The sequence below is a fragment of the Microcaecilia unicolor genome, chromosome 13 (assembly GCF_901765095.1).
Source record: "Microcaecilia unicolor chromosome 13, aMicUni1.1, whole genome shotgun sequence".
NCBI lineage: Eukaryota > Metazoa > Chordata > Amphibia > Gymnophiona > Siphonopidae > Microcaecilia > Microcaecilia unicolor.
This window is the reverse complement of record NC_044043.1, coordinates 59711772-59735746: the sequence shown is the minus strand read 5'-3', so window position 1 is coordinate 59735746 and position 23975 is coordinate 59711772. Positions and strand designations below refer to the sequence as shown.

At 45.1% G+C, this 23975-nt stretch overlaps 1 protein-coding gene across 2 annotated transcripts in view; it reads right to left on the bottom strand.

Annotated features, from left to right (window-relative positions):
• KIAA0100 (KIAA0100 ortholog) overlaps nt 1–23975 on the bottom strand; it is a 144726-nt gene that overhangs the window by 21896 nt on the left and 98855 nt on the right. For both annotated transcript variants that reach the window (XM_030222080.1, XM_030222081.1), the window contains exons 28-34: nt 22045–22224; nt 20656–20777; nt 14854–15009; nt 14619–14740; nt 2646–2826; nt 1825–1911; nt 1277–1387 (exon numbers count right to left, since the gene is read on the bottom strand). In XM_030222080.1, coding sequence (XP_030077940.1) covers nt 1277–1387; nt 1825–1911; nt 2646–2826; nt 14619–14740; nt 14854–15009; nt 20656–20777; nt 22045–22224 — 959 coding nt within the window. The remainder of the gene's footprint in view (nt 1–1276; nt 1388–1824; nt 1912–2645; nt 2827–14618; nt 14741–14853; nt 15010–20655; nt 20778–22044; nt 22225–23975) is intronic.

Sequence of the window (23975 nt, the reverse complement as noted above, 5' to 3'; positions counted from 1 at the left end):
GATAGATCATTTGCTACTTCACAGGTTGAGGGAAGTAGGTATCTGTAATATTATCCTAGACTGGTTTCAATCTTAGCTCTCAGGACAGACATATAGAGTCCTGTTTGATGGATCGTATTCCAAGTCCTACACTTTTACTTGAGGAATGCCTCAGGGATCATGGCTGGCACCTACACTTTTCAACATCTTTATGTCTCCATTACTGGAACTAATACAGTCTTCTTGAGGTTAAGGCATTTGCATATGTAGATAACTTTCAATTACTTAAGACCTTAAATCTTTAGGACACACAAGCAATAACCTCTTTCAATTCTAAGCTTGATAAGGTTGCTTGCCAGCTCCCACTATACTCATGTCTGGTTTCTCAATCACCTGGGTTTCAAAGTAAATATTTTAGGATTAATTCTAGATGACAAACTCTCTTTCAGACCATATATATCCTATGTGTCAAAAAATGTTTTTTGTTTTTTTTAAGTTACACTTGATTTGATTGGTGAAGCTGCTGGTCTCTAGTAAAGCATTAAGAACACTAATTCTTTCCACAGTGATAAGTAAATAATTCACTGCTTAAAGGGATTCTTTTGCTCGACCTCCGCCATCTCCAGTTTCTTCAGAATATAGCAATAAAACTAATCTCAGGAGCCAGAAAAACAGGACCATGTCACTCTGTTTTTAAAGGAAGAACATTGGCTCCGTCTCCTATAGGATTACATACAAAATATTAACCCTTGTGTACAAAATTACTCATTATGGATCCCTTCCCCCTTTCATTATCTAGATTTCTTATCCCATTCTCTACATCACAAGTATTATACTCATCTCAAAATTTATTGGCAATACCATCATTTTGCCACATATGGTATGATTCAACCCATATTTTAGTGTAGTAGGCCCATCTCTTTGGAACAATTTGCCACAATATCTAAGGATGGAAACATCCTATCAAGCTTTACGGAAAGGTCTAAAAGCCTTTCTATTTAAGGATGCATTTGGTTTATCCTGACAAGCACAATAGCTGGTGAGGACTGACAGAACCAGCTAAAGACCTAGAACACAAAATGACTATTGTTTCACCTTCACTATGTTCTATAATGGACTGTAACTTTCTCCATATCTGTGTTCTCCCCTTACACTCTCTCTTTAGTTAATCATTATTATTGTAAACTGCTGTGTCAGTGCTCTCTATATAGTGGCACATCAAATGGAAAAAAAAACTGTGTACAAGTATACTGAGATATGACAACACAATGTACAGGGCTAAGCTAGAATGCCTTACCTCAAAATGCTCTTTCACAGATATCCCGCCAACAGGAGGCCGCACTTTACTGAAAATGCGGAGTGCCAACTGGCGCCCAGACTGTCCGGGACTCTGAGGACGGAGCACCACCTGCACACAAAACATTTGACATTCTACTGTTATATTTTCTTCTCTCACAGACCGAAGGACTTCACAACCCTTTTTATCCCAGGCCTTTAGGAGGCTCTTTATCTCTCTCCCCACATCCTGTATTCTAGGTTCTAGAGGCACTTATCCTCTGCCGTTCATCCTTTTATCTCAGGATCATGGCAGGGTATCTTTCTCTTCCACTTTTTTGTTCCATTTCAGAATCCAGGGGGAATCCATCCCCTTCCCTTTTGTCCCATGCACCAGACGGAGTCTGCCCCTACTTTCCTCCGTCCCAGGTCCCAAGAAGAGATTCGTCTCCATTTCCCTTATCCTAGTTCTCATAGAGCTTTACCCCTCATTCCTCCTCTCCAATTTTCTTTAATATTTGGCCTGAGGAGGGGCAGGCACTGTTCCTTTCCTCTCCCAGGAACATTTACCTTGTACACAGCATTGGGAAGCAGATTGTTCATGGTGAACCAGCCCAGTTCCAGCAAGTGCTCTGCAGTGTCATCAGACTTATTTACCTAGACATTTAGGACACAACTCATGAAAATGTCACCCAGCAACCAGAATAAGTTCAATCCCTCCCCAGGAATCCTACAGCTTATTGCAAAGACCAAGCATTCCTCAAATACTGTCACCTCCCACTATATTATTCACATGATTTTGGTAATGTTAATTTTGGAAACTATGCAATAATCAATTATCTAAAATACTAAGTTCAGTGTTTAGGGCTCCAAACTCATATTAAGCATCTGGGCTTCATGTGTCATAGCCTGGGATCCTACATCACGGTCTGTACTTTTACCTATAGAGACAGTCACATTTTCAAAATAGCTCATTTACCTAGGTAAATGGCTTTTGTAAAACTTCCTTCATTGAGTATGAATATACAAAACAAAGTTATACTTTTAAATGTTAATGTCCAATTAAACATTTTTATTGGATTGTTCTACTAGGACTAGTCATAATTGTTGACTAATTATCTAAATATAGGGAGGAAGAAGGATACCAGAGGCCTGAAAAATAATTGGGATGAAAAGGCACAATGTTGAAACTTTACCTAGGGTACCTAATACTCTTGTACTGGCACTCAGCCACATAAGTGGAGGGAAGGTTGAAACCCTTACTTCTGAGGTATCTTTCATAGCACAAAGCGCAGAACAGGGAAGGAAGATCATCTGTGACCTTCCCGTCCCCCTCCCCCCCATCCTAAGAAAGAATGACCTGTGACCTACCCACCACAACCCCAGCAAACCTTGCTATAGAGGAAACGTTGAAGTTCCAGCTCTGCGATCCCCAGCTGTCCATCCTCCTCTGTCAGGCGCCACCGAGCCTGTGCAAAGTAAAATTCTGTTCGTCTGGCCACACTCACATCCTCCTGCTGTTTACGAAGTTCCATTTTGTTTGCTCTTTGCAGCTGGAAATCCTTAAAACACCTGGCAAATTAGAAAATTAAAATCTGACACTAAAAACCCAGGAAACATTTTGAAGATCAGCCACAGCTTTTCCACATTGCCTTGCAGTTCCAAGCCACAGTGCTATTGGAATTTGTCCTCTCTCCAAAGGGCAGTACGCCAAGAAAGCAAAGTTGGTTATCTGTTAGAGAGACTGTGGAGGGACTGACCAACTCTCTTGGCTCTAATCCTCGACTTCTCTTCACCACATTGAACTCTCTCCTCAAGGTGCCCCCTCCCCCAACTCCCCCTTCATTATCTCCTCAGACCCTTGCTGAATTCTTTCACAACAAGGTTCAAAAGATAAACCTTGCTTTCTCTACCTCACCAGCTCTCCCTCCACTAGTCCGTTCCCCTCTCTCTCCTTCCCCTCATTCCCTTTCCTCCTTTCCTGAAGTTACTATTGAGGAAACTACACTTCTCCTTTCTTCCTCAAAATGTACCACCTGTTCCTCTGATCCCATTCCCACCCACCTTCTTAATGCTATCTCTCCTACTCTTATTCCTTTTATCTGTCACATTCTCAATCTCTCACTTTCCACTGCGACTGTCCCTGCTGCCTTTAAACATGCTGTGGTCACACCTCTCCTTAAGAAGCCTTCACTTGACCCTACTTGTCCCTCTAATTACCGACCCATCTCCCTCCTTCCTTTTCTCTCCAAATTACTTGAGCGTGCTGTTCACCGCCGCTGCCTTGATTTTCTCTCCTCACATGCTATTCTTGACCCATTACAATCTGGTTTTCGCCCCTTTCTTTCCGAGCACTCTACCAAAACCCTCATCCACACCCTTGTCACCTCTCGTTTAGACTACTGCAATCTGCTTCTTGCTGGCCTCCCACTTAGTCACCTCTCCCCTCTCCAGTCGGTTCAAAACTCTGCTGCCCGTCTCATCTTCCGCCAGGGTCGCTTTACTCATACTACCCCTCTCCTCAAGACCCTTCACTGGCTCCCTATCCGTTTTCGCATCCTGTTCAAACTTCTTCTACTAACCTATAAATGTATTCACTCTGCTGCTCCCCAGTATCTCTCCACACTCGTCCTTCCCTACACCCCTTCCCGTGCACTCCGCTCCATGGATAAATCCTACTTATCTGTTCCCTTCTCCACTACTGCCAACTCCAGACTTCGCGCCTTCTGTCTCGCTGCACCCTACGCCTGGAATAAACTTCCTGAGCCCCTACGTCTTGCCCCATCCTTGGCCACCTTTAAATCTAGACTGAAAACCCACCTCTTTAACATTGCTTTTGACTCGTAACCACTTGTAACCACTCGCCTCCACCTACCCTCCTCTCTTCCTTCCCGTTCACATTAATTGATTTGATTTGCTTACTTTATTTATTTTTTGTCTATTAGATTGTAAGCTCTTTGAGCAGGGACTGTCTTTCTTCTATGTTTGTACAGCGCTGCGTATGCCTTGTAGCGCTATAGAAATGCTAAATAGTAGTAGTAGTAGTACTGAGAGCAGCAGGTTTGTTGAGGGATTGAAGCACTGGGACAATCAACCACTACCCCACTGGTGATATTTGGGAAGAATGAAGGAGGAAGATTCATAAGAATGAGTCCAATGGAAGCATCACCTTTACTTGCTGTGTTATAAGCCTTTCCTTTTGGTTAAAGCTCCAGTTGTGATTCCGGACTCCCTGTGGTTAGACTTGATAAAATAACTAATTGAAAAGCAGAAATTGTTATGATTGGGGTCTGAACCCCTCTCAAACTTACCTCTTTCCTGGGGGTCAGCTTCTTAGCTGGCTTCTGTTTCTTTTCTCTTTCCTTTCTGAGCTGGCTCTGTCTCTCTGTGCTGGCAGCTTCCAGCAGCATGGGGTTAATTGTCTCACTTCACTACAGCTGTGTGTGTGTTGCCTGAGTTGCTCTAACTCTCTTTGGGTGTACTGGCTTCAAGTGTTTCACGGTTTTGCATTGGTGTGGGTTGGGCCTCTCTGGGTCAGTGTGCTTTTGCCTAGGTCTAGGGAGTGTGACATCATCAGGGAGGGCCTTGATAAGGAAGTGGTGTTGTTTCCTTCAGGGCCTTTGCAACAGTGGTGTTTGCTGTAGGTAGGGTGGTGCAGTGTGCACTTCTGACGTTGTGTCTAGTTTCCCTGCTTGCTTTTGCTAAGGTCCAGGTTAGTGTTAGTGCAGTGTGCACTGGTGTTTGTGTGTTTGGTCCCCCTGCTTTTCCCTCTTGGTTTTGGAAGCATTGCTGTGTGTAGGGCTTTGGAAGCTCTGTTGTTGATAGAAGTACTTCAGGGTTTGGTGTTGTTAGGAACACTGCAGAGTTTGCTGTTAGAAGTACTTCTGGGATTGTGCTATTGGGAGCATTGCAGTCTTTGCTGTTGGTGTTTGGTGCTTTAGAAGCACTTTTGGCTTATGTGTTAGCTTCCCTCCTTGTGGCTCCCCTGTCTTCCCTTTTAGTGCTAGGAGCTCTTCTGGTTGCTTGCCAGAGTAGTGCTTAGGAAACACCTTGTTAGTTGTATCTAGCTTGCTAGAGCAGTGCTTAGGTAGCTGGTTTAGTTTTGTGTTTAGCTTATTAGTGTAAAGCTCTGCTTGTAGCTTGGTGCTTAGTAGCACCTGTGTTAGCTTTGTATTTAGTACCCTGCTCTGTTAGTTTAGGGCTTAGGAAGTCCCTTTCTTGAGCAGGGCTTAGGAGCTCCTGTTTAGTATAGGGCTTAGGAAGTCCTTTTGTCAGTTTACTGTTAGGAACACTCCTGCTGGTTTAGGGCTTGGGAGCAAGTAGATCAGTTTAGGTTTAGGAGCACTTCTGTTTCCAGTCCTGGTCCCTATGTCATCCGGTATCCAGTAAGTCCTGTCGGCTACTCGAACCCAGGAGCTCAACTTCTGGGGGGCTTAGTAGCTAAGTGCAGGTGAAGCTGTGTGGACCAGTCCAGTGTGCTCCAGTCCCATGTTCCAGTCCTGTGTCCTCCAGTCCGGGGGACCAGTCCAGTGTGTTCCGGTCCGGTGTGTGTTCCAGTCCGAGGGATTGCAGTCCAGTGTTCCAGTCCTGTGTCCTCCAGTCCGGGGGATTCCAGTCCAGGTGTTCCGGTTCGCTGGGCAGTGCCTGCAGTCCCTGCCGGTGTGCTTACCCAGTGTTGGTTGGTGGGTTTTGCCTGCTGCTGTCGCTCCTCGGCAGCAGCCCAAGGGCTCACGTTTGCTCCAGAGCCCGGCCCCGCGGGCTCTGAACCTGAGAAACTGACAGATTGCAAAGGCCATGAGCCCGGCAAGAACCCCTGCCCAGCTGACCCAGCTGGGGTCCAGCTCCATCGTTGTTCTTGATCCTTCTATGACTCTTCGTCAGTATCGTGGGAAACTTTTGTCTCATCCTGTTTTGAAGAAGACCCCTGAAGCGGCAGCTGAGAGAAAACGTGTCCGGTGGCTTGGAATCGCTGAAAACCCAGTTTCAGATATGGACCCTTTTATCACGCTCACTGAATATCGCCGCAGCCTGGTCTTGAATCCAGCTTTGTGGGATACTCCTGAAGCTGTCGCTGAGAGGAGACGTCTTGGGAATTCCATGCTCTGGGCCCAGCAGGGGTCCAGTCCCGTTCAAGCAGCGCGCCCAGACAAGCCTCTGAATCCAGTCCGAGCAGCACGTCCAGCCAAGCTTCAGAGTCCAGTCCGAGGGACGCTTCTGACCGAGCCTCCGATGCCAGTTCAAGTGGCGCTTCCACTCAAGCTTCAGAGTGCAGTCCGAGGGATGCTTCTGACTGAGTCTCCGATTCCAGTCCAAGCAGCGCTTCAAGCCAAGTCTCTGCGTCCAGTTCAAGTGGCGCTTCAAACCAAGCCTCCTAGTACCAGTTTGGATCCCAGTTCCAACCCCATTTTTGATCTGGATCCGTTTCTGACACTCCAGGATTACCGGGTTGCACTTTTGTCTGATCCAGCCCTGAAGAATACTCCTGAAGCTGCAGCGGAAAGAAGGCGTGTCTCCTGGCTTGGGTTCGAAGAAAACCCAGTTTCTGCTATTGACCCTGCTACCAAGCTCTTCTTTTATCGCTTCCAACTCCTCTCGGAGCCAACCCTACGGGATACTCCTGAAGCCCAAGCTGAAAGAAGGTGGCTTCCTGATTTTTCCCGACAAACTTCTGAGTCCAGCCTGAAGGGCTTTGTCTGCCAAGCTTCTGAGTCCACACTGAGTTCCAGCCCAGATGCTGAGTCCGGAGCGAGTTGCAGCAGTGACAGCCGAGATGCTGAGTCCGGAGCGAGTTGCAGGAGTGACAGCCAAGATGCTGAGTCCGGAGCGAGTTGCAGCAGGGGCAGCCAAGATGCTGAGTCCGGAGTGAGTTGCAGCATTGGCAGTCAAGATGCTGAGTCTGGATCGAGTTGGAGTTCCAGTCAAGATGCTGAGCCTGGATCGAGTTGGAGTTCCAGTCAAGATGCTGAGTCTGGGTCGAGTTGGAGTTCCAGTCAAGATGCTGAGTCTGGGTCGAGTTGCAGTTCCAGTCAAGATGCTGAGTCTGGATCGAGTTGTAGTTCCAGTCAAGATGCTGAGTCTGGATCGAGTTGTAGTTCCAGTCAAGATGCTGAGTCTGGATTGAGTTGCAGTTCCAGTCAAGATGCTGAGTCTGGATCGAATTGCAGTCCCAGCCGGGATGCTGAGTCTACACCGAGTGATGAGTCCACGATGGGTGCTGAGTCTGCACCGAGTGCAGAGCCCAGCCGAGATGATGAGTTCACGATGAGTGCTGAGTCTGCACCGAGTGCAGAGTTCAGCCGAGATGCCGAATCAGAATTGAGTTGCAGTTCCAGTCAAGATGCTGAGTCTGGATTGAGTTGCAGTTCCAGTCAAGATGCTGAGTCTGGATCGAGTTGTAGTTCCAGTCAAGATGCTGAGTCTGGATTGAGTTGCAGTTCCAGTCAAGATGCTGAGTCTGGATCGAGTTGCAGTTCCAGTCAAGATGCTGAGTCTGGATCGAGTTGTAGTTCCAGTCAAGATGCTGAGTCTGGATCGAGTTGCAGTTCCAGTCAAGATGCTGAGTCTGGATCGAGTTGTAGTTCCAGTCAAGATGCTGAGTCTGGATCGAGTTGCAGTTCCAGTCAAGATGCTGAGTCTGGATCGAGTTGCAGTTCCAGTCAAGATGCTGAGTCTGGATCGAGTTGTAGTTCCAGTCGAGATGCTGAGTCTGGATCGAGTTGCAGTTCCAGTCAAGATGCTGAGTCTGGATTGAGTTGCAGTTCCAGTCGAGATGCTGAGTCTGGATCGAGTTGCAGTTCCAGTCGAGATGCTGAGTCTGGATCGAGTTGTAGTTCCAGTCAAGATGCTGAGTCTGGATCGAGTTGCAGTTCCAGTCAAGATGCTGAGTCTGGATCGAGTTGTAGTTCCAGTCAAGATGCTGAGTCTGGATCGAGTGGTAGTTCCAGTCAAGATGCTGAGTCTGGATCGAGTTGCAGTCCCAGCCGGGATTTTGAGTTTACACCGAGTGCAGAGCCCAGCCGAGATATTGAGTCCATGATGAGTGCTGAGTCTACACCGAGTGCAGAGCCCAGCCAAGATGACGAGTCCACGATGAGTGCTGAGTCTGCACCGAGTGCAGAGTTCAGCCGAGATGCCGAATCAGAATTGAGTTACAGTCCCAGGCAAGATGCTGAGTCCGGGTCAAGTTGGAGTTCCAGTCCCAGGCAAGATGCTGAGTCTGGGTCAAGTTGCAGTCCCGGCCAAGATGTTGAGTCCGGTGAGAGTTGGAGTTCCAGTTCCAGGCAAGATGCAGAGTCCGGGTCAAGTTACAGTCCCGGCCAAGATGCTGAGTCCGGTGAGAGTTGCGGTCCCAGCCAAGATGCTGAGTCCGGGTCAAGTTGGATTTCCAGTCCCAGGCAAGATGCTGAGTCTGGGTCAAGTTGGAGTTCCAGTCCCAGGCAAGATGCTGAGTCTGGGTCAAGTTGCAACTCCGGTCAAGATGTTGAGTCCGGTGAGAGTTGGAGTTCCAGTTCCAGGCAAGATGCTGAGTCCGGGTCAAGTTGCAGTCCCAGGCAAGATGCTGAGTCCGGGTCAAGTTGGAGTTCCAGTCCCAGGCAAGATGCTGAGTCCGGGTCAAGCTGGAGTTCCAGTCCCAGGCAAGATGCTGAGTCTGGGTCAAGTTGCAGTCCCGGTCAAGAGGCTGAGTCCGGGTCAAGTTGCAGTTCCGGCCAAGATGCTGAGTCCGGAGCGAGTTCCAGTGCCAGCCGAGATGCTGAGTCTATGCTGAGTACCAAGTCCAGCCAAGATGCTGAGGCCGAGTTGAGTGGCAGTTCCGGCCAAGATGCTGAGGCCGGACCAGGTTGCAGTCTCAGGCAAGATGCTGAGTCTACTCCGAGTTCCCATTTCAGCCAAGATGTTGAACTCCTTCTGAGTTCCAGCTCCAGCCAAGGGGCAAGGTCTAGTCTGAAGTCCAGTTCAAGTTCCTGTCTGGCTTCAGATTCCAGGATGGGTGTGGGCTCTAGCCCAGTTCTGGCTGCTACAGTGGAGTGCCAGGAAGTCAAGGAAGTTGTGGACTCCTTCAGAAGATGGTTCCTGTTGACTAGAACTCCGCTTGGTGCATCCAAGACTCTGATCCTGCCTAGCAGCCGTTCTAAAGAGCCTCATGGCGGCCAAAGCCATTTTGGTTTCCTAGTTCCAGATGTACTTCTCACGTCCTGCCCAGCCGCCCAGATTTATGTTGTGAAACCCATTGGGAGATTTCATCACAGCTACCCATGGAGACCTAAATTGTCTTTTGAGACCTGGAGCTCCCGTGGGGACACGGGAGCCTTGAGGGGGAGGTGCTGTTATGATTGGGGTCTGAACCCCTCTCAAACTTACCTATTTCCTGGGGGTCAGCTTCTTAGCTGGCTTCTGTTTCTTTTCTCTTTCCTTTCTGAGCTGGCTCTGTCTCTCTGTGCTGGCAGCTTCCAGCAGCATGGGGTTAATTGTCTCACTTCACTACAGCTGTGTGTGTGTTGCCTGAGTTGCTCTAACTCTCTTTGGGTGTACTGGCTTCAAGTGTTTCACGGTTTTGCATTGGTGTGGGTTGGGCCTCTCTGGGTCAGTGTGCTTTTGCCTAGGTCTAGGGAGTGTGACATCATCAGGGAGGGCCTTGATAAGGAAGTGGTGTTGTTTCCTTCAGGGCCTTTGCAACAGTGGTGTTTGCTGTAGGTAGGGTGGTGCAGTGTGCACTTCTGACGTTGTGTCTAGTTTCCCTGCTTGCTTTTGCTAAGGTCCAGGTTAGTGTTAGTGCAGTGTGCACTGGTGTTTGTGTGTTTGGTCCCCCTGCTTTTCCCTCTTGGTTTTGGAAGCATTGCTGTGTGTAGGGCTTTGGAAGCTCTGTTGTTGATAGAAGTACTTCAGGGTTTGGTGTTGTTAGGAACACTGCAGAGTTTGCTGTTAGAAGTACTTCTGGGAGCATTGCAGTCTTTGCTGTTGGTGTTTGGTGCTTTAGAAGCACTTTTGGCTTATGTGTTAGCTTCCCTCCTTGTGGCTCCCCTGTCTTCCCTTTTAGTGCTAGGAGCTCTTCTGGTTGCTTGCCAGAGTAGTGCTTAGGAAGCACCTTGTTAGTTGTATCTAGCTTGCTAGAGCAGTGCTTAGGTAGCTGGTTTAGTTTTGTGTTTAGCTTATTAGTGTAAAGCTCTGCTTGTAGCTTGGTGCTTAGTAGCACCTGTGTTAGCTTTGTATTTAGTACCCTGCTCTGTTAGTTTAGGGCTTAGGAAGTCCCTTTCTTGAGCAGGGCTTAGGAGCTCCTGTTTAGTATAGGGCTTAGGAAGTCCTTTTGTCAGTTTACTGTTAGGAACACTCCTGCTGGTTTAGGGCTTGGGAGCAAGTAGATCAGTTTAGGTTTAGGAGCACTTCTGTTTCCAGTCCTGGTCCCTATGTCATCCGGTATCCAGTAAGTCCTGTCGGCTACTCGAACCCAGGAGCTCAACTTCTGGGGGGCTTAGTAGCTAAGTGCAGGTGAAGCTGTGTGGACCAGTCCGGTGTGCTCCAGTCCCATGTTCCAGTCCTGTGTCCTCCAGTCCGGGGGACCAGTCCAGTGTGTTCCGGTCCGGTGTGTGTTCCAGTCCGAGGGATTGCAGTCCAGTGTTCCAGTCCTGTGTCCTCCAGTCCGGGGGATTCCAGTCCAGGTGTTCCGGTTCGCTGGGCAGTGCCTGCAGTCCCTGCCGGTGTGCTTACCCAGTGTTGGTTGGTGGGTTTTGCCTGCTGCTGTCGCTCCTCGGCAGCAGCCCAAGGGCTCACGTTTGCTCCAGAGCCCGGCCCCGCGGGCTCTGAACCTGAGAAACTGACAGAAATTACCAAACCATTTGTGGAAATGAAGTTAAGTTTCAAGTTTTATTAAAACTTGATGTACCACTTACCAGTTAGCTACCTGCAGTATTTATAATAAAATATCAAATAAAAAAAAAAGTAAAAAAACACCATGCAGAAAAATTAACAGATCGGAAAAGAAGAAAATCCATCAAAAATACTATCTATACACACACACATTTAATCTGTCATGTGCCCCAAGCCAAGCTCCACCCATCTTCATCCTGCTGCCTGTGAAGGTGTACTCAACATGAGCAGCACTTGGTGTAGACACGAGTTTTTGAGCGAAGTTTGAAACTACAGATAAGAAACATCTAACGGAAGATTAGCAGTAATGAATTCTAGAAGCAGGGGGCCTATAACACTAAAAATTGAACTCTGTATATTATTAAGCCAAATATATCTAAAAAATGGACCGACCAAAAGGTTCTCTTGTGTAGACCCAAGTTTCTGGAAAGCAAATAAGGATGTGGTAAACGGAGCAGAAATAATGGAAATCTGGAATGAAACTTTGTGCAATTAAGGCAGAATCTTAAAAATTGGCCTATAAGATAGGTAACCAGTGTTCCTCCCTGAGCACAGGAATAATGTGATTATACTTAAATGTTCCTGCAATGAGTTTGACAGCTATGTTCTGTATTATTTGAAGACGCTGTATATCTGTAACCCACCAACCCTGGAACAAAGAATTACAATCTAGCTTGCTAAGCACTAATGCATGAACCAGTGACAGAAGTGCTAATTGTTAAAGAGAGGTTGAACGGCAACACTTGGACTGGCTACGTGGGGACAACTTTTTCATAAAGAGAATTTGCATTCCTTTTCTAGTTTGGCAGAGGATTTTTATCTTCCTCCCACAGATCACTATACTTATCTTCACGCTGCAGCATTTTTTAGTGACTCCCCATATTAAAACTTGAATCCTACATGAAGATTCTTTTTTTAGAAGATTTTTGTGAGGACTCTAAGGGTACTACGGATTGATTTCTTGCCTTTATAAGTTTCAGCGGAAGCAGTCCTGTCCCCTACCTTTTACATTGGGCTAACTGGAGTCATGAATTGGGGATGACTAATGAGGACGAGGACTGGCACATTATGGAAAAAAGCATTATTAAAGGTTTCTCATTCTGTTGTTTTCAAGAAAAATACAGTTAAAGTGATGTTTCAGTGGTATCTTACTCCTGTCAGATTGCATCAAATGTTTCCTGGTGCTTCTCCTTTGCGTTGAGGGGCTGTGTGGTGCTTGGAACCTTGGGTCATATTTGGTGGAACTGTGTCAAAGCCAAGACCTAATGGAAAGCTACACAACAGTCTGCAGGGCTGGCTGGGTCATTCGCTCAAATGGGACCTGGTGGAGTTTCTTTCCGAAGAAGCCTCCGGGTTTTACACGTCCTCAGGCTCTGCTGGTCCGCCATGCTATGAGTGCGGCTCATGTGACCTTGGCTGCTCAATGGAAGCAATCCCAGGTGCCATCTCTGCTGCACTGGGGGAATAAAATGTGGTACCTTTGTGACAAGAAGCATTTGGTGGCTGCTCATAATCATATGCTTTCCAAATGGGGTACGATTTGGGAGCTTTTTCTACTACACTGTTCTTCTTGATGTTGTTGGGAATTGGTCATGCTACCCCACTTTTGGTTTGGGGTTGGAAGGGGGTGTGGGGTGGTTTGGGAAAGGGGTAAATATGCAAATCACAAAAATGTTTAGAGGTATGTAGTAATATGTTCATTTGCCTTTCCAGGAGTTGGACTCTTGCGGTTGTTTCTTTCATATGGGACAATTGGGGGGGGGGGGAGTTATTTGCATCTTGTGGATTGCTGTTGTATCTCCTGCTTGGATTGTTCCATTTTTATTGTTCTTGGAAATTTAATAACGACTTCTCAAAATTTAAAAAAGGGAGAGGTTGAACGGTGAGTATTAGTTTCAGCGAGGGGAATGTAAGACTAGAAATTTAGATTATTATAAATAATAATTCCTAGGATTTTAATAGAGTTAACTAATGGAAAAGTTATACCATTATACCTGAAATACAAACATTAAGATCAGATGGCAATGTAAGCATTTTATTTGCAATAAAAGCATGACCTTGGATTTATTTGGATTTAGTTTTAATTCATGGGACTTCAAACATCCTGCTATTAAGTCAAACTTCACATTGAGAGCAATATCATCTAGATTCAATGGGTCTACAAGAATTAAAATCTAAATGTCATCTGCATAAACAAACACAGGTAAGAGAATATCTGCATAAATATAGCCAGTGGGGCCAGAAAGATGTTAAACAAGAAGGGACTCAAAACTGAAACCTGAGAAATACCCAGATAAAGGAATCAGAAAAAGTTCAAAAAGAGCACCCAAAATGATAAAGGGGATGGAACTCCTCTCATATCAGTAGAGAGGTGTGGTAGCCGTGTTAGTCCACTCTTAAAGGTTATCAATAGAAATCAAACAAAATAAAACATGGAAAAGAAAATAAGATGATACCTTTTTTATTGGACATAACTTAATACATTTCTTGATTAGCTTTCGAAGGTTGCCCTTCTTCGTCAGATCGGAAATAAGCAAATGAGGTAGCAGATAGTATATATGAGAGAAACATCAAAGCATTACTTTGACTGTCTGACAGAGTGGGAGGGTGGGGGTATGCATGGGGACATCAAAGCATTTCATTGATATTCTAACAGAATGGGTGTTGGTAGGAGAGAGGAGGGTAATAAACAGAGAAATACAGCTTATTTCTTATTATCTCTGTTTATTTCTCTGTTTATTACCCTCCTCTCACCTACCAACACCCATTCTGTTAGAATATCAATGAAATGCTTTGATGTCCCCATGCATACCCCCACCCTCCCACTCTGTCAGACTGTCAAAGTAATGCTTTGATGTTTCTCTCATATATACTATCTGCTACCTCATTTGCTTATTTCCGATCTGACGAAGAAGGGCAACCTTTGAAAGCTAATCAAGAAATGTATTATGTCCAATAAAAAAGGTATCATCTTATTTTCTTTTCCATGTTTTATTTTGTTTGATTTCTATTGATAACCTCTCATATCAGGAAAGGCTAAAGAGGTTAGGGCTTTTCAGCTTGGAAAAGAGACAGCTGAGGGGAGATTGATCAAGGTCTACAAAATCCTAAGTGGATGTAGAAGTGAAATGATTTTTTCCTCTTTCAAAAAGTACAATGTCTAGGGGCCACTCAATGACACTTTTAAAACAAATAGGCGGAAATATTTTTTCACTCAACGAATAGTTAAGCTCTGGAAGTGTCTTGAAAGGCTGCCAATGCCAGAGAGGATCAGAGGCAGGTTTCCTGGGGTGGGGAAGGGTAATAGAGATGCTAACAAATAAAGGAATAAGAACAAAACAAGAAGGGGTGCTAGTGTGCAGCACAAGCGGCAAGTGCAGGTGGACCTGAGTTGTGCTGGGGATAGACCCTTTAAGTGGCCACAGGGTAGCCCCCTAGGCGTTTAGTGACAGGCCGGTTAGTTTTGATCTTTTGAATTAACTTTTGATTCCTGTGCTGGTTACCTGATAAGAATGTTCAACTCCTCACTCTTCTGTTGTAAGTCTGATTTCTCCTGGGACAGCTGTGCCTGCAGTTTCTGGTTCATGTCTAGAAGAATCTCATTCTTACTTTCATCCAGCAAAGACTAAAAGAGATGAGTATTGTCAAAACAAAGGTAGTCACCTAAATACCACAGATCTTTTGCCAGTGACCACACCCATTTCCCTGGGATAGTTCCTCCACCCCTACAAGCAGCACCTTCATGATGGAGTAGATTTGTTTCTCCAGCTGGCGAATCTGTGCTACATGTTGTCTCACTGCTTCCTGCAGGTGAAGGATACTGCTGCGCTGCTCCTCAGGGTTGCTGGAGATTTCTAGTTGGAATCGTACACGTTGCTTCTTCTCACTGTGTTCCTGAGAAAATTAGGTAAAAGGAAGACAATACTGCATGAAGTTCACATATGCACATAGTTCTTGGGTCCTAGAATCTGTCTGTTGCCTACACACACTGCATAGAGGTTTATATTTAGAACTGACCAATATGTTAAGATAACCAGATAATTCTGGACCTTCTATTTGTGAAGACTGCTTTGCCCACATGGGTTTAGCTTGGCAATGCTCAGAATGTCAGTATTTAGCTAAATATTTTACCTGCCATGCAAAACATCCAGCCCCATTCCTTTTTGTCTAGGTGACTTTGCCCACACAGATAAAGGGGGTCATTTTCAAAGCACTTTGACTTACAAAGTTCCATAGGTTACTATAAGGGCATTTTTGATATGATGTCTAAGTCCAACTTTGGATGTTTTGCTAAAAATGTCCAAAATTCAAGTGGGGAATATAGCCATTTTCAAAACAGAAAAATGTCTGTTTTTTCAAGAATACTATTTGTTAAATGTTTTTGTGCTCTGTGCATTTAACTTTTTGGTCCATTTAAAAAAAAAAAAAAAAGGTCCAAGTGAAAAACGCACATCATGCCATTGCGATTTTGGAGGAGCCAGCATTCTTAGTAGACTGGCCACACAGACATCCCAGGAAAGCAATGGGGTATCTTAGGGAGAACTACAGTAGACTTCAAATAAATGCTCCCAGGTACACATCTCACTCCCTTATCTTGTCTGCTGAGCCCCCCAAAACTCACGACCCCCAACTGTACACCAACACAATAGCCCTTATGGGTGAAGGACGCACCATATATGTGGGTACAGTGGGTTTCTGTTGAGTTTTGGAAGGCTCACAGTTTACACCACAAGTGTAACAGGTAGGGGGGGAGATATGTTTTTAATCGCATTTTTGAGGGGTAGAAAGGTGTGATGAAACAGTGGGTTTCCAAGCCTGTGAACTGTATGTATTAATTATTTCATGAAGTGCATGTCCCTTGTTTGGACAGACAGTGACTGTTTTTTTTTTTTTTTTTGAAAAGCTGTTACAGAAGTGACAGTTTTTTCCCACCTAGCTGTGAGGTAATCTTTAGTCTCAGAAAGGGAGAGGAGAGAGAAAAATCTCTTCACTGAAGCCCTGTGAGCAGTTATATTTTATAACCTGTGAGCAGCTATATTTCCTGAACTCTCCAGGTGCTACTCAGGTAGTAAACAAATGTTTAGCTAGTTTTAATAATTGATAACTGTTTGATTTACCTGTTGTTGCTATATTTTCACAATTTTTCCCTCTCACCGTTCACTGTTCAATTTCCTGACAATAAACCTTATTAGTTTATTGACTCTGCTGTCCTGGACTAAGAATCCTGGTCTGGTCTGTTGATGCTTTCTGGGAACTGTGGGACCCCTGGGAGCAGTTATATTTTATAACCTGTGAGCAGCTATATTTCCTGAACTTCCCAGGTCCTACTCAGGTAGTAAACAAATGTTTATCTAGTTTTAATAATTCTTACCTGTTGTTGTTACATTTTCACAATTTTTCCCTCTTACCGTGCACTGTTCAATTTCCTGACAATAAACCTTATTAGTATATTGATTCTGCTGTCCTGGACTGACTAAGAATCCTGGTGGTTTGTGTTTTGGTCTATTGGTGCTTTCTGGGAATTGTGGGTCCCCTTGGATTGTGGCCCAGGTGTCCTTAGAAACCACCATAGTAACATAGTAAATGACGGCAGATAAAGACCTGTACGTTCCATCCAGTCTGCCCAACAAGATAAACTCATATGTGCTACTTTTTGTGTATACCTTACCTTACACTCAAGCCTATCCATATCTATTCAGTCACAATTAGGGCGTAGACCATAGAAGTCTGCCCCTCACTGGTTTGCTTCCCAATTACCAGCGTCGCCACCCAATCTCCACTAAGATTCCAGGGATCCATTTCTTCTAAACAGGATTCCTCTGTGTTTATCCCATGCACGTTTGAATTCCATTACCGTTTTCACCTCCACCACCTCCCGCGGGAGGGCATTCCATGTATTCACCACCCTCTCTGTGAAAAAATACTTCCTGACATTACTCCTGGGTCTGACCCCCTTCAACCTCAATTCATGGACTCTAGTTCTACCGCCTTCCCGTTACCGGGGAAATAACTTGTAGGTGGGAGACTCACCAAGAGGCAAGTGAGACCCAGTGGGCGAGTGGAAAGGTATGTCAGTGTAGAGCATGTGCACAAGTGGTAGCAGACCTTGAGCAGTGCTGGGACTGACCCTTTAAGTGGCTGCAGGTTTAACTCCCCCAGTGGGCTCTACGTATTTTGTATTAGAAGGGGTGACCACTAGGGGGAGTAAGGGGAGGTCACCCCTGATTCCCTCCTGTGGTCATCTGGTCATTTAGGGCACTTTTTTGTGGCTTATTCGTTAATAAAACAGGTAAAGACCAAACCATCCAACTTATAGCCCTAGACATTTTTATTTTGTTTCATTATGACAGAAAGACGTCCAAGTGTTAGGAATGTCTAGATTCTGCCCTTAAAATGCCCCTGACATGCCCCCTTGTGATTTGAATGCACTTCTGATGGACTTCATAGAAAAAAATGTCTAAAAACTGGTTTCAAAAATAACAATTTGGAAATTTTTGTGAGAAAAACGTCCAAATGCAGATTTATGTCACTTTTTGGATGTTTTTCTCTTTTGAAAATGAGCCCCTATATAACTTTGTAAGTCTAAATGATTTGAAAAATGCCTCTATGTGACCCAAAGGAAGATATTTTTAAAGGGCATATTTATGCAAGGAAAAGGCAATTTTATCCACATTAATCTCAAGTAACATGGTAGATGACATTAAAAAAAACCCAATTAGTCCATCCAGTCTACTCAATTTTGGGGATATTTCCCATCTGCCAGCTACATAACATAACCACCTGTGAAAGATGATAAAAATCTGTCTTGGATAAAAGAGTATCATCTTCCATCACGTACGTCTAGTAGCGCTTTAGAAATGATAAGTAGTAGTAATTGTATACCCCACTCTGCTAGTAGCTCAGATGGTGTTTGTTTTAGTTCACATCTAGTACTAGCACTAACTCCACCAAACCTCCAGGTCCAAATCACAAGATCCCACAAAAATCCAAAATGCCATCAATGTGGCTGTTTCCCAGTCATAGGAGCCAACTCTGTGGGTGCTTGAGCACCCACAATATTGAAAAACTTCCTTGTATGTATCCAGGGAATGGTTATTTCCACTGGGTCAAGCACCCCCAATAATTTTGACAAGTTGGCTCCTATGTACCCAATCATACAGCTTCCTAAATCCCCGTGGCCTTTCTTGGTGGTTTACTGTCACAACAATTCTAGGAGTTTGAAGCCTGCTAGACATCATCAGCACCTATATTTCTTCTACAACTTCTAGTTATTACTGTACTTGCAGCCTACTAGCCAAACGTAGCTGCTATTTTTCACTTCTTTGTAATTAAGGCTCATGTCCCATTACTTGTTTAAGTCTGCTATTTTAGACTCCAACCCCCCCCCCCCCCCCCATTCTAGAAAGCGATTCAGTGCATCCATCTCCCTTTGTTTGATACTGCTCTTGAATTTACCTCTTTTAAAAACTCCTATCATAATCCTTTTATAGAATTTCCCCTTCACTGAAAAATGTTTACTTCATGTAAACTATACCTTTCATATATTTGAATTATTCTATTACTCCTGGTCTTCAGATCAGCTCCCTTCCTACTCACTACTTCACACTGTTCAGAGTGGGAGCCAGGGTTGCCAGGTGGAAATTTTTTTTCCCACCCAAACGAGCCCAAATCCAGCCCAAAACCCGCCCAAAGTCAAACCCCGCCCCTGACACCCCCACCCCCGTGTCATCACCCCACCCCTGCCATCATCAACCCCGCCCCCACTGTCATCAACCCCGCCCCCGCCATCATCGGCCCCACCCCGTCATTGGCCCCGCCCAGAACATCACTAACCCCGCCCAAAACATCACTAACCCCGCCCCCCATGGCCGAAAAAACCGCTTTAAAAACCGCCCAAAAGACCCAAAACAAGCCCAAAAAACCGCAACCCACCGCGGGCAAAAATTTCCTGCAGCGGGTCGCGGAAAACCACCCAATTGGGCGGTAAAACCGCCCACCTGGCAACACTGGTGGGAGCTACTTCCTGCTTTTATGTCCCTACCACTGTGCAGCTTCCATATTCCATGACTTCTCATTATCACTCCCAGTGGCTGCTGTGTAGCACGGCAACTTCTTCCTGCCATTGATGCTGACAACAGGTCCCCCCCTCAAGCAACAGTGCACTCGTCCCCCTGAAACTGTCCTTACCTCAGTAGTCATCCTAAGTTTTTTTTTTTTTTAAATAGTAACTGGGGGGGGGGGGGGGGGGGAGAGAGAGAGAGAGACAAAACAAAAATGAAAGTGGGTAAAGGGAAGGAACCTGGAAGCCTCCAGGAATTTGCTGGAGGCCAGGCACAGAATCCCCTACTTGCCCAGTCTCAACTGGGTGACTAGTTTGCCAACTGGGCCCAGGAGTCACTGTCAGCTGTCTTCCACCTACCTCTCCACGGTAAGTTAATTTACCATCTGCTGAAGAAAGAATACTGAGCAACAGATGGCTGCACAGTGCCCTATATACTGCAAGGTTCACAAGTGCTTGTTCTCTGTCTCCATGAGCTGGTAGAGGGGCATAAACCATCCATTCTGGACTGGTCTGGTGGATAAGGGAGATGGCTTTATTCATCATCAACTAACCTTTAATTCTATATGCTCTTCTTTTTGTTGCTCATCTTCTATTGCCATGAAATGATTTGCTATTAACCAATGTAACTTACATTTTTTTTAAAGATATTCACAGTTTATTTTTGCAGCTTCTTTAATCACACGGAGGGCAGATCTTGGTGGAGAGATGTTAAAATGTTGGCGCCAAAAGTTGGGTACTCCAAAGCAAAGACTTTTCTAACCTAGGGCATTTCTTAACCTGGTTCCCAATTCGCTTATTTCATGCCATTCTATAGTTTAGTTGATCACTTTTCCCATTTTTTTCAGCATGTTAGGTAGCCATTTTCCTTCTCTATTTGTTCTCTACAGGATTCTCACATAAAATTCTCCAGAATTTTCTTATTTCAGCTTTGGATGGTGGAGTTAACATGGATAATAATTTTCCCCTACTCCCTTCAAAATTGCTTTGGATTCCGTCTAAATAGTTTATTTTAGTGTTTCACTTTTCTGATTTCTTTCCCATGCTATGGACAACTGTAACTCACAACCCATGAGCTACTCTCTTAGATTTCTGAACAAAAAGTGCATAACTCTTTGGGGGGGGGGGGGGGGGGGTTCAGTATTAAAACTTAGCTGACAAGTAGTCTCCTGTCCTTCAAGCTTTCTTAGATCTCTTTACATACTGTTTACTCCTCCAGGCATCTCCACTTTGCTGCACATCTTATAGCCATTTACAAAATGACAATCTTTTTCCTTTTAACTCTTCTGCAATATCTCTCACCGAGACATTGAACAGCACCAGCCCCAGGACTGATCCCTGCGGCACTCCATATCTCATCTTTTTGTTCTTCAGAAAAGTGCCATATCAGTAGCATATTATGGAGCCTCTCACTGCCTATCAGTGGCAATCTCTGCACCTTGTCTCTTGTTCATCAACTACATCAGAAATATGTTCTGTACCTTTCTCTTGGGTTCCACATGCAGCAACAAGTTGTTTACAATGTCCAGGATCATGGCATACTGTGCAGGGTTGGTGGATATCTCCAGGTCATGATGGATGAGGGTGAAGGTGTCCGCAGCTCCTTTAATCACAGAGAGGACAAATAACCAGAATAATATCACCTGTCTCAGCCTATCTCACAAACTGTAACACCTACTTAGCTCTGATATTGTCTACCTTAGTGCTAACTTGATACCACTTTCTTTTTCACTTCAAGTATCCTCAATGGACCCTCAATATAACCTCCTTCCCTGCTTCCTAATTCCAATCCCTCTTCCTTTTCACAAGTATCTTTTTCCAATCCTCACACTGCATTTCCCCTCTTCCTGAGTCCACCCACTCAATCTCCAACAGCATTTCTCCAATTATGTTAACAACACAGCTCATCTAATATTCCACTCTTCATGATGTGATGATGTCACAATATACATACCTTTCAAATCGAACCCTTCAGAAATCACCAATGTAATAAAAAACAGCCTAGCATAATGGATACCTGGGCAACGACATTCAAACTAAAACTGAAGAAAGAAAAAAACATACTGCCTCATTCTTTCATCCCAACATTTCACAAACCACCCCACAGCCATACACATCCCGGAACACACACTTCCAAACTCAGACAACCTGAAAATCCTCGGCATTAATATTGACAGCAACCTAACGCTACAGAACCAAACCACTGCCATTACAAAGAAAATGTGCCACACAATATGGGAACTCAAATGGGTAAAACAATTCTTCCCAAGGGAAACTTTTCGCAACATGATTCAAACAATGGTACTAACACATGTCGATTATTGCAATGGAATACATGCGGGTTGCAAGGAACAAATCCTGAGGAAACTGCAGACTGCTCAGAATATGGCAGCCAGGCTTGTCTATGGAAAAGCTAAATTTGAAAGCGCAAAACCCCTCCGGGAAAAACTACACTGGCTACCAATCAAGGAATGTATCACTTTCAAGATTTGTACCTTTGTTTACAGAATAATACATGGTCTAGCTCCGAACTATATGACTGAACTAATGCCCCTCAGAACTGACATAAATACCGAAATATGGCAATTTAATCAGGAAACAGACAGTACTCAACCCCGACACATGATCACACCCTAGCATTTTGCTTGGGATGAACCACCCCAACCTATTTACTGATATTTCTTTACTGTATTTGTCACTGTAACAGTACCCCTACACTGTACTTGTTCACACCGGAGTCTGTAACCACCTCTCCGGAACTATGTAAGCCACTTCAAGCCTACTAATAAGTGGGAAAAGGTGGGATACAAATGTAACAAATAAATAAAAATTAATTCCAGCCCCTCACAAAAATGCATTTGGATACACACCCTCCTGTTTCTTCAGCAGATCCTCTTTCTGGTTCTCCGGGATCTCTGGAGGCTTAATCTGCGAGGCTAGTTCTGGGTCAATGTCATGACTATAGCTGATGTAGTACATCCGACAATTACAACGTGAAATGATTCTCTGCACCTGTTGACTATGCTGGGCCTCCATAGGTTGGTTCCAGTCTGAAGAATCAGGGCACAACAGTTAGAAATAGTGGAAGCACATGGGCACACTACCCTGCCACCTACACAGAGATGCCTTTTTTTTTTTTTTTACATCCACATCACTACCTTTTAATTGCTGGCTACAGCCCCACAGGTGGTGACTTCAGCAGCGACATAACTTGTCAGTGTGCATTCACAGAGCTCAGAAGCCTCTAAGAAGCTTCTGAGCGTGCTCTAGTGTTCCTGCCTTAAGACGCATACCTGTCACCTCAGTTTTTGTTCAGCCATGATCAGAGGCTTGGGATGTGCTTTCCTTGTTACTTTATTCTTCTTCACTTCAGGAAAGTAAAGAGGCTCATCAAATTTACCTAAACTGAGATCTTCTTTGAAATGTTGGGGGAGGGGGAGAGGAGGGGAATTGGACTTTCCATTATGTAGGTTCCCACTATTTCAGAACCTGTGGGATAGTTGTGTCAATCAATCAGCAGGTGGAGAAAAAAACTGAAAACTGAACTGAGAAATCTCTCTCTTGGTATCCAGTCCAGTTCCTCAGTATTTCTATTTCCAGCAGGTGGATAGATACGCTTTGCAACCTCTGGCTCTGACTGATTTGCTCCTGGTCCAGTTGTTCACCTAGTCCCCAGCTGAGCTTAGCAGGTTGCTCAAGTCTGTTGAGCAAAATCTGCAGATCTTCAGATCCCTGTCTCTGGTGCCCCGCAAATTTACTTCTTCCTTCCCTTCACTTCTCCCTTTTCCTGTGGAGCTCTCCTTTTTCATCACAACAACCTTGAAAAAGAAAAAAGAAAGGAGAAGGAAAGAGGTTTGCTGGAGAATATCAGTCCTGAGCCTCTCTTATCTGTGGTACGACCCGTGCAGACTGTGAGCTTGTGGGGGGAGTAGGCAGCAGTCCAACTAAAATTTGACTCAGAACCGCTTGGAGAGCTGCAAGTTCTACTTGGTGCAGGGAAGGGATCCTGACTCATCACTTGGGACACATTGTGCTGCGCTTGTAACAGTCGGGGTGAAAGACGACTCCTGCGGAGGCAGTTAAGCAGCGTTCCTGCTGTGGGACCAGCTGACTGGTGTCAGGGCATTGCAGTGCGTCCAAGCCGGGAATCCCATGGGGATGTGGAGGAAATGGTCGGCGGCAGCACATATTCGTATTTGGTGCAGCATCCGAATATGCTGGGGACTTCAGGCTCTCCAGCAGAGCTGGTATGCAGTTTGATGCAACAGAACACGAGAACAGGTGCCATTTTGTCGGGGTCAACTGGCAGTGGGAACAGCCTCTATCTGATTCCCAAGGAGCACAGTCACCATTTTACAGCCTCAAGGTCCCAACAGAGCATTCAAGCCACATCAGGATCTTTGTTTTCTCTGGAGTTTATATTGCTCTTACACAGGCCTATTTACTGAAGCAGGGACAGTCAGAGTTGCTGCAAGGTTCTTCAGTTTCTCACTCCACTGCCACTCTGGCTCCTATGAGATTTCATTTAGACCTCCAGGAACGGGCAGATGAAGCTATCTCTGCTTCTCCCTCCATATATGATGTGGCCTTGGTCTATTAGAGAAGCCATTGTGGAAGGAGCACTTAGAGTGAGAGCTCCCTCCTCAGGAGGGGGATGATATGAAAGTACTGATATTGTTTCATAAAGAGGAGCTCAGTACTCTTATTTCTGAGGCGCTGGCAGTACTTTCCATTGAGAAGCTTTCAGCTTCAGTGTCAGGATTTCCATCTTTGTCGATTATGAGAGGGCTTAGAGTTTCTT